The following is a 10,802-nucleotide window of genomic DNA, read 5'->3' on the forward strand; positions in this document are numbered from 1 at the left end:
CCCCCGATGTCAGCCTGGGCCTCACCTATCGACCCCAGCGCTGCTCGAGCCCCCAGGAGGAGGCGGTACGGGTGGGATTTTCAGAACTCATGACGGAAACACAAGAAATCCCCCGGTTTTTTAGTTTGGCTTTTAAGCCCGCATGTACCCGGATGCTGGGAGTGCAGGCCCCTCCTTGAATGTGTTTTTCCGTGCCCTCGAACGCAGCTTCTCAGCGCCGCAGCCCCGTACCTGGCGCTGGGTGCAGCAGACCGGTTGTAGCCTGTCCCGGGGAAGCGAGCTCAGCCAGCGGAAGGCAGTGGCTTTTGTTTGCTCTGGTCTAGACCAGCAATGCTGAGATACAGAAGCCGTCTGTGCAGCCCTGGGCGTAGTCTCCTGCCTTTGCTGGGGGTTTACGTGTTGGGCTCTGTTTGTTTCTGTCTCCAGCTGTGTTTGATCGGGAACAGCACACTCTGAACCTGCCAGCAGTAAACAGTATCACCTACGTCCTCCGCTTCCTGGAGAAGCTCTGCCACAATCTGCGCAGTGACAACCTCTTTGGGAACCAGCCTTTCACTCAGAACAGCCACATGCAGCGCTCACACGAGTACGACCACGACAGGTATCTACCAGGTAGGAGCTGGGGCGGGGGCGGCGCTGTAGGGACCGCAGGTGCCCCGTGTCTTAACCCAGATTTTATCTTTGTCTCAGGAGGCAGGCCTGTGTTTCAGAGCCCTCTCTGCAGGGTTCATTGCATCACGCCCGGTGTCGTGCTCGTGCCCGCGGGGCTCTTTATGCGCAGGGCTCCAGTTGCCGTATTTTCTGCCTGTTGGTCTGATTTCCATCTCTGCCTGTAGGTTTCCACTCATCCATGCTGTCTCCTTGTCTTCCCTCCTCTCCTTGTCCCCCGGTCCTTCCTGCTTCCTGTAATCTGATCATAGTGACTTCATCCAGTTAGGAATGACGGTGAAAGACTCTGCATGAGAAGTAGAAGAGTGATAACGTGCAGCAGGTAAACTGTAATTAGAAATGGCATTAAAACCTAGCAGAGAGGTTTCCGCCGTAGCTGTGAATCTGCTGCCGGCACATCCAGCCCTCGGCGCAGGGGTGGTGCACGCCGCAGCAATCTGAGGCATAGGTGGCTCTGTTTTTCTTGGCATGGCTAACGCTTGGCTGCGTTGAAGCAGCACACCCCTGGCAAGATAGTTCATGCCATGATGCAAATTGCCAGGCTGCAAAATTGCTCTGAAGCGAAAGCGGTGGAAAACAAGAAGAGCAATCGTTTTCCCCGCAGTGCTGTGTGGTCTCAGCAAGGCCTGGGGTGAGAGCTGCCTCCCCAGGCTCTGGGGGAGCTGCTGCTGTAGGAACCGGTCCTGGAGAAGATGAAGCTGTCTGCACCCTCTTTAGGAGGTAGCTGACAAGTGTCTTGTGCTGATCTGCTCTCCTGTCTTGCTTCCTCCACTGCCCTTCACCCCCCCTCCCCAGACAGCAAATAGCTGTTGTACTGATTAACTGATTAACTTCTTTTACCAAAGTTAATCCTTTGGATAGTTACAGCTTTGACAGTAAAAAAGCAAGAATTTCTAATGTGAAAGGATAAGCACTTGGGAAGAACTTTTCAAAGAAAAGTTGCTAAACATGAAACTTAGGGGCAGCAGCCTGATGCCACAGGGCTTCATCGCATCCAACAGAGCCCCAGTGCTCAGGGGAAGGGATTGGCAGCAGTGGAAGGAGCATGAGGGTCTCGATGCCCCTGTCCTCAGGGTCTCAGCATCACTGTCTGCTGAGGATCTCAGTGGTGTTGTCCACTGAGGATCTCGGTGTCGCTGTCCTCTGAGCATTTTGGTGTCCCTGTCCTCTGCGTCCGCTGTGTCTGAGACTGCCCAGAGCCACGTTGGAGCCAGCGGTGCCAGGAGCAGGGACCCGCGCTGTGCTGTGAGGAGCTGTAGGACATGGGCTGGCTGCTGTGGCAAGTACAGGAACAGCATGGCTGGTTACTGGGACTAGAGGTTACCCCCAGTTAGAAGAAATCCCCACATTTCAGCATAGAAGTACCCTGTCATCATGAGACAGAGCAAATCCACAGTGGGAGGAAGAGGCAGGGGCAGGGGTAGCAGGCTGGGATGGAGAGGGTCCTGTAGTTCACATGTGGTTTTTAGGCACTGTGAGAAGTCAGTGGTGTCTGTGCTCAGAGCCAGGCTGCCTGGCAGGGGGCAAAAGTATAAAGAGCAAAGTCAGAATTCAGGGGAACAGAATTCAGATACAGCAGAATGCTGAGGCCTGCCCATCCTGAACTCTTCATCAGTGTTTGCAGGGATTAAAGAAAGATTAACCACAGTCAGAGAGGTGGTAACACCCGGTCCTGAGGTTCATACTGATGTCCTGGGGATTGTTGGACATCTGGTCAACTAACATCTTTCACATGCACCTGAAAGAAGATGATAAACACTGTTATCTGCACAATACAGTGGCTTCTGGTGAGGGCAAAGAAATAATACTGGTGATTTTGGGAGGTCAGGACTGGTCTCGGAAGATGCAGTTGTGCATCAGCTTTAATGACACCAAGAGTCAAAACTGCCGTGGTCACGTTCAGCTCTGTATGTCCTGCTGTATCTCCAGTACCGGTGCTCATGTGCCTAAATGGGGCTGGTTCTTCCAGAAAATGGTCACTGGTTGGCACTGGGAGCTGGTCTCAGTTCCCAGCACGAGCTCTCGTCACAGGAGCACCACTGTGGATCCCACGGAGAGTCCATGCGTGTGTTCGGGCAGAGGGAAGGTGGTTGGCAGCAGCCCTTAGCTCAGCTGCGTCCCGGCGTTCTGTCTTGCTAAGAATGGCGTCATCGTGGAAGTAAGGGGAAATGGATTGAGTTGTACACCAGGAAGCAGTAGATGTGCAAGAAAACGGGAAGTTGGTTGCTGTTAACAGGAACAGTGATGGGCTGTGAAGTGTTGTGAGCAGGTAGAGCTGATCTGGGGCCATGGGACTGGAGGGACTTTCTGGAGCGTTGAGCCCTGGGTCCGGTCACTGCAGGCACCACAGCGTACGGCATTGCTTTAATCAGCTCTGGAGCTGGGGATTTTGCTTCTCCAGTGGAGTCTGCTCCAAGGATTTTTGCTGAATTTTTAGAAATTATGTTATAGTTTCTAGCCCAAATTTATTGTCGGGCAACTTGGTATCCATGTCTTCTTGTCTTAACATTATCTTGGTTCTCCTCTGTCTGGCCATCATTAGAGAGCAGCTGTGTCCTTCAGAGGAGCTCACTTCTGGCTGCTCTGGCAGGAAAGGCTCTGTGCTCTCCTCATCTGGCATTGGCTTGAGTTAGATGTCATGAGGTGACCAGAGGGCCCCAGCTCCTGGGGACCTGGTGCCACAGCACTGGCACCACCACGGTCACAGGAAATGTCTCTGGAAGCCACTTTTCGTTGCTGTGTCCTTGCAGGTGATGATCAACCCGTCCTGGTCGCGTATCCTGTTCTTCTCATCAGTTATTGCCCAGCTCTTGGGACAGTGCTTCATGTGCACATCTGCATTTTGCTGCTGGATTTACTTCCATTCTGGTACTTTCTGGTATATATTTTTTTCTGCATAATTTCAAATGTTACTTTTTCTGGTCTAGTGTGGGAAAACGTCAGCAGATTTCATCGGTGTATCTCTAACATTTGTGCCAAAGCTGTTAATAAAAGTATTAAATGACACTGGGCTCAGAAGGATCCTCAGGACAATTCACCATGCTCTCCAGCCTCGTGTTCCTGCTCAGTGCTCAGCCCACTCTTATTCCACTCAAATATTACAAAGCTCCTGGTGATCCTCGTGTTTTCCCTATCAAATGCCTTGCTGAATTCCAGGCAGATGAGATTGACCACTCTTCCTTGTTCTGATACCTCTGTGATTTTCCCGTTGTCCTGCACACCCGTGATAGGAAGCTGCTGGGTTACTCCCTGTTGATCGCCCACCACAGAATGTGCCGTGTGTCACTGCTTTGGTCCAGCCTTTCCTTTGGTACCTCTCACAAGCCTTGTGGTACGGCTGAGGTCAGACATGAGCATTTTCTTGTCAAAATAATTTCTACCTCCTATTTTAAATGTTAGCACCGTGTTTCCAGTCTGAGCAGCGCGTCACTGAGTTTTGTTATAATTTGCTGCAGCAGACCCGGGGTTTTATGTGCGCCACCTTTAACACATTACATTTTGCCCTCCTCTGCACCCTCACCTCCCCTGTTTGGGTTCGTTCAGTTATTTGACTTCCACTTCTTAGTCAGCAGTGTGGATTTTTGTTCCTGTCCCGTTTCTTTTACCCTCTGAGCCGTGCCCTGGTGTTCAGCGTGGCTGCCACTGCAAGGGAAGGGTGGGATTTGTTTGAACACGGGTGAGTGTCACAGCGGCATCGACGCCTGAGCTGGTACCTGCGCAGTCAGTGCAGGTTACAGCATCCTACAGCAGGAGCCTGGACTTGGGCTTGGGCTTGGACTTGACTGGATGAGGTGAGGTGAGTGGCCTCTCACTGTGAAGGCGTGCATCCTCACTGCCTTGGGGTGGCCAGTAGCACAAACCCAGCATGGGCAGATGCTTTTCCTTTTCCTCCAGTGAAATATCCCTCGAGGCTGTCCCATCATTTGCAGACAGGAGAATCTTATTTATTTTTTCTCAGTTTTACCTTTCTGCACAGCATCCTCTCGCTCTGTTCCCGTGCACTTGTATCTGAAGTAGCTGAAGGCACAGCCCTGTCTTTTCCTTTATACTGTGTCCAAAGACAAGAGGAGTGAAAAGGTTCCCTTCATCCCTGTGCTTGCCATCCTCTGCAGTGTGCGACTCCATAGCAGCTCCTTTTCATCTCCCATAAATGATCTGCTTGTTCTCAGCATCCTTCTGGAAGTGAACATTTACCCACTTAGATTTGGGGTCCTTTCCTCCCAGATGATTTCCTCACTGATCATACACATTCATGACATTTATGGCATCTTTCAGGTTGGTTTTTTCCTGATGACCGGCACCGTGACTGCCGAGTGCAGCTCCATGCATTGCTCCATTCCTTTATTGTCTTAATATTTGTCCTGTAAAACCAGCGACCCTAGCTACAGACCAACTTTTGGGTTATCCTTCCCTTAATTTACACTGACCTGACTTCTGATTCCCTGGGTTATCTTCTACAACCTGACCTTCTGCATTTGCATTACTTTTAAAATCAGTCAGTTTAAAAAATAACCCAAGACAAAACCTGATAAAGCCTTTAAAACGCCTCACCTTTTGTTGTGGTTCTGTGCCTGTTGGGTGAAGAAGGTCATGCAGTTTTACATTTAGAGACATCCAGAGACGTTACTGAGAGCATTTGTTTCCTGTCTCTGTCTGGGTAAGAATGTTTCTTACAGGGACTTGGCCTGAGGGCAGTGTTTGTCTTTCTGACAATGTAACAGTGATTTTTGATCGTATTTGATCGTATGGAGTCCCAGGGCCTCACTATAAGCAGCTTATCTTTCCTTTCCCCACAGGATTTTGGTAGTACAGATACTTTTGTATTTCTTTTTAGGCAATGATGTTGCGATGCTGATGCTTCCCACCCACCCGTCCCTGTGTGTGTTTGGCATCACACATCGCCTGTGCTGTCTGCTCCCAGTTTCCCCCGCCGTTCTCCTGTCCCCTTCCAGCGCCCATCCCTGGGCTGCCCCGTGCTGTTCTCCAGCCCCCGACATTTGTCCCTGAGCATTTCCCCCTCTGGGGGCAGCTGCAGGGGGTGGCTGCGGGGACCTCTCCATTGCTGCTTAACTGGGCATGGTCTGCACTACTGCACCGCTTGGCTGCTGTCCCGTCCGTGTTAGCGCGTCCGTGCTCTGTGTCCATCCACCCCTGATGCTTCATGTGCACCCTTCAGCCATCGTCTCACAGCCCAGCCTGACGGGGACAGTGTGGAGAGCCCTGGCGATGGGAAGTGCTTGGAGAAGAGCAGCAGTGACAGCCGAGGTGCTTGAGGGATCCATTTGGGCAAAGACTGGGAATTTGAGTACTGTGTATGGCACAGAGTGTTTTCAAGTCATCCAAGGGTTGTTTGCAAATTGTCCAAGGATTACAAGCGTCTGAAAGAGGAGGACTGGGGAGGAGCCGGGATTGTGCGAGGTGAGCCAAGGAGTACAATTAGGAGAAATGGAATTAAGTCAATTAGAGGTGATATTTGGGGTGAAACGTGGCAAAACATGGCTAAGATTCTTCATTAGGTTTCTCATCACCCTTTTCCTACGATAAAACTTGCTGAGCAAAGTATAAAACGTGAAGCACTGGCAGTTGCAGCTGGATGGCAGTTTTCACAGGCTGTTACCAGGCTGGCGATGCGTGCGAGTGTCAAGTGGCTCTGGCAGGACTGGATTTCCCAGGAAGTCTGCACTCCTAAATAGGGCTTGTTCTCTTTTCCTAGACAGAAGCAGTTCGTTAGACGGCTCTCTGCAGGGACCAGGCCGGGGTACAAAGCGATATTCCCAAGATTCCCCTCCATACAGTGCTCCTCTCTCCCCCAAGTTACCAAAGAATGACCGTCACCCTTTGGAAGGTGAGCACAGCGTCTCTTCCCAAAGCTGGCTGTTGATAGCAACTTGTAACGGGTGCAGCAGGGTCAGATTTTCCATTGAGCCGCGGGTGTGGGAACTCTGCTTTGCTTTGTCTCTGGCGTGGGTCAGTGCTTGGTGTTCCACAGGAGTGAAGAAACCGCTGTACACCAAGGCAGGTTCCCCACGCAGTTGTGTAAAGCATGTGGAACGCAGGGAAAATGCCTTCTAACCCTGATAGTCATCACATAACACCATATAATCTGGGATTTAATTACCCATATTTTAGCTTCCATTGCTATGCGTGGTATTAACGGTCATAAACCTGCCCAGTTGCTTCAGTCAATCTTCCCCCGATTTTCCGGGATGGTTTGCTGAGGCGTGTGGTGCAGATGCTGATGTACACCAGGAGCTGCTGCCCTTTCCCAGGATCCCATAATGTCCCTCACAGCCCTCCCCAAATAACAGGGAAGATCTCAGTGGTGTGTGCTCCACCAGCTCAGCCAAACCCAACCCCATCCCCAACACGGCTGCTTCCCACAGTGTCCATAGGGTCACACGGATACGGGTTTGCTGGGCCACATCCTCCAAAGCCATTGCAGAAATGTCCTCTCTGGTTTGTGCAGTGGGAGGTTTCCAGAGGCTCCAGGTACCTGGAGGACTCCTGAGCCTGAGCAGGTGTCTCTGATGAATACGCTTCCACCTTCCCTGTTGTTTTGAGCTGCAAACTCTCCATAATGCAGACTGGAGATTCAGCCTAAAGCCTTTAAATTAATTGATGGGGAAATTTGCCGAGGTGTTTGTCTCAATTCTTTGTCTATCCCTGAAAAGCTGCTCGAGACTCTTGGCTGGGCTCATAGATCAGTGGCTTTGGCCTCTTGCAGCCCCTTTAGAGTCACCGTTTCCCTGGTTCTTGCTGAGTTTGCTGGGCTTGGGTTGCATTGAGAGTGTGCAGCCTCCCGTGTGGCATGGTGTCGTTCTAGTCTCCATCCGTCCCTGTGCCCTGTTCACTCCAGGATTACTGACCCCGTATCTCAGCACAGCTGATCTGAACTTGCACCCCACGATGGGCACTTTCTCATGGCCTGAGTACCTACATTGATTACGACTGTAGGTTTGTCACGCAGCTGATGGGGGACGAGCAGGACTGCCTCGTCTATCCCAGATGCCCAGTCTGTTTCTCACCTTGCTGGTCTCTTGGCATTCTTCTCTAATACATCAACCACTGCACTTCAGTAACCATTAGCAAAGCTCCTTCTCTATGGGCGGGTGGTGTGCCCTAAAGATCGAGGTGCCTTGCTTAGGTGGTGAATATTGTTCACTCTGTACTGTCAGTGAAGAGAGAAAGCCACTGAAATGGCTGATTCCAAGGAGGAACCCACGTTAGGTTGTCTGCAAGGCTGATTCTTGGTCTACTTCAAAGTCTGCTCAGTTATCTCCTGGGCTTTCCATGGGACGTGCAGTCTGGGTGCCCAGAGTGCTCCAGCCTCGTCTATAGAAGTAAGGAGAAGTGGGCAGGAAGTGTGTGGTGGTGATCCTGTGAATGTGTGAACTTCCTGCAGCAGCCTGGTCTTGTTCTGTTCTTGGTCCCAGCAGAGGTGTACAGGGGTGCAGTTCATCTAGACATTCATTTCCACTCCACCGCTAACAGCCTGTTCACAGAATCACAGAACCATTAAGGTTGGACGAGATCTCTAAGATCATCAAGTCCAGTCATCAACACAGCCCCACCATGCCCACTAAACCATGTCCATTCATCCTCCTCCACCATGAAATTGAAGTACAAGCAGGAATATTTCCATCTCAGAGGGTGTGTTTTAAGAAGATGAGCCTGAAATACTCAGATATCTAATATTTCTCAGGTAAGGAGGTCCATCTCCTCACAGTGATGACCTCCCCTAGCAGGGCATGTTCTGCCTTCAGCAGTACAGAGAACAGTTTCCAGTTTGCCAAGTCAAAGGCAGCACGTAGCAGTGGGAACTCTTCATTCATCGCCCCTTTGACAAGAAGTCAGGAAGATGAGGAGGGGATCTGAAGCACAAACACGGGCTGGGCAGAGACTGAACTGAGAGCAGCACCGAGGAGAAGGACCTGGGGATGCTGGTTGATGAGAAGCTCTACATGAGCTGGCAATGGGTGCTTGCAGCCCTGAAGGCCAACAGCATCCTGGGCTGCATCACAGGAATCATGACCAGCAGATTGAGAAAAGGGAGTTGGACCCCCAACACAAAAAGGCCATGGAGCTGCTGGAGCAGGTCCAGAGGAGGCCACAGAGATGCTCAGGGGCTGGAGCAGCTCTGCTATGGGGACAGCTGAGAGAGTTGAGGTTGAGAAGAGAAGGCTCTGGGGAGACTTTAGAACAGCCTTCCAGTACCTGACGGGGCTACAGGAAAGATTGGGAGGGACCTTTTACAAGGGCAGGGAGGGATAGAACAAGGGGTGATGGCTTTAAACTGGAAGAGAGGAGATTTAGAGTGGATGTTGGGAAGAAATCCTTCCCTGTGAGGTGGTGAGGCCCTGGCCCAGGTTGCCCAGAGAAGCTGTGGGTGCCCCCTCCCTGGCAGTGCCCAAGGCCAGGTTGGACGGGGCTTGGAGCAGCCTGGGCTGGTGGAGGTGTCCCTGCCCATGGGGGTTGGACTGGGGGGCTTTGAGGTCCCTTCCCACCCAAACCATGCTGTGAGTCTGTCTCACTTCTTACATTGTTTTTCCTCTTCCATCCAGTGGCATTTATGTGGCTTTTTGCTAAATAGCTGCAGTTCCAGCACAGTGGGGACCTGCTTTTCAAAGACTATCATTTGTTGGAAACAGTGGGTGCTTAGTAGCTGTGCAAATCAGATTTATGCTTGTGGCCAAACTCCATGTTTTAGCAGTAAAACAACACTCTTGAATCTATAGCGCTATTTGTTTAATTAAACTTTAATTATCTGCTCCCTCCCTCTCCACCACTAATCGTGGCATGTTTTCCTACAATGCTCTCAATGCAAGCCTTTATTTAAAACTAGCAATTTGCGTAAGAAAATGTGCCTAAGAATTAACCACCTCCTCCCCACTGGGAAGCTGCTTATCAAGGGTGAAAGGATCCTGGATATTGTGCCTGGACACAGTCTGTGCATTCACAGCACGTTGCCCTCTGCTGCAGGTGATTCACGGAGGAATCGTTCCCCTCCTGCCTTGTTTCCCTCTCCCCTTTCTGGAGGTGTCATTCACCTGAGCAGTTCTCTGTGTGTTTGTATTTTTAAGACAAACCCAACTCTCTTGTATTGACCCTACCAAGAGGCCTCCAGCTCTGCTGCAGTATTTACAGCAGCACCAAGCGCTCACCAGGCCAAGATGGGTAACGTGAGGGGGAGCCCACGGCTTCAGCTCTGCCTCCTGAGCAGAGCAAAGCGCTCCCCACTTGCACGGCCCCATCCTCTCCTTTGGCTGTGAGCACGTGCAGGAACATGAGCACATGTTTGAAGAATGCATCACATTGTGTTCACACCAGAATAATGACAGTGTGTTAATTGCTAAGTTAAATATATTCAGGGGGTGGGCTTTGGTTCCTTAGCATTGCACCAATGTGAACCTATGCACGTGGTCTCCCATCCTCCCCAACCGTGGTCTTTGCCAGCTGAGCCCAAATAATGCTTCTGCTGACACAGATCCCCTCGGTGTGAGCTCTGGGGCCTTGACACCCCTTTGTGGTCCCAGCACATGGGGGGCGAGTGTCCTGGTGTGTCCTGGCAAGGAGAGGCTGTGTCACACCCAGAGGGTGCAGGATGTCCTCGGAGGATGGAGGTGAGCAGCACAGACCCGTTCCCGTGCCCACAGCCACTTTCCTGGTACAGTGTCCAGACCAGCGCAGAGGCTGTGCCCACCCATCTGCTTTCCCAGACATCAGCCTTTTGCACAGATGTTTAATGGGAAGCGGTTTGGGGTTTAAGCGGGACAGTCCTGTTGGAGAGGAACCCAAATGTAGCTGCTGTGAAGCAGCTCCGATGAAGCGCCCTGGGTGAGGTCCCATCCTGTGTGTGGGTCTGTCTGGGCCTGGGACAGGGAACCTCCATGCACCCCTGTGCCCAGAGCAGCCAGCTCGGTGCTGGGCTGGCATCCGGTGCTGGAATGGGATGGTGGGAAAGTGGTGCAGGAGTGAGAGAGGGAACCAAACTTACTCAGGGATAGTAATGAAAGCTTCCTTTTATACATAGAGCAAGTGAAGACACACCTGCCTACATGGGAAACCAGTGGCATACAGGCCAGCACACAGCACAGGTCACCAGGGGAATCAGACAGTCACAGAACTGGTTGGAA

At 51.5% G+C, this 10,802-nt stretch overlaps 1 protein-coding gene across 1 annotated transcript in view; it reads left to right on the forward strand.

The window, feature by feature from the left end:
- Positions 1-6,514, forward strand: part of LOC104546426 (polycomb protein SCMH1-like) — a gene marked incomplete at its 3' end in the record, with an annotated part of 41,234 nt that extends 34,720 nt beyond the window's left edge. Inside the window, exons 9-10 of the mRNA XM_010191816.1 lie at positions 427-612; positions 6,383-6,514. Of these exons, the coding sequence (XP_010190118.1) occupies positions 427-612; positions 6,383-6,514 (318 nt within the window). The remainder of the gene's footprint in view (positions 1-426; positions 613-6,382) is intronic.
- Between the last annotated feature and the right edge of the window lie 4,288 nt (positions 6,515-10,802).

This window comes from Mesitornis unicolor, unplaced genomic scaffold (genome assembly GCF_000695765.1).
Source record: "Mesitornis unicolor isolate BGI_N332 unplaced genomic scaffold, ASM69576v1 scaffold11479, whole genome shotgun sequence".
NCBI classification, from domain to species: Eukaryota; Metazoa; Chordata; class Aves; order Mesitornithiformes; family Mesitornithidae; genus Mesitornis; species Mesitornis unicolor.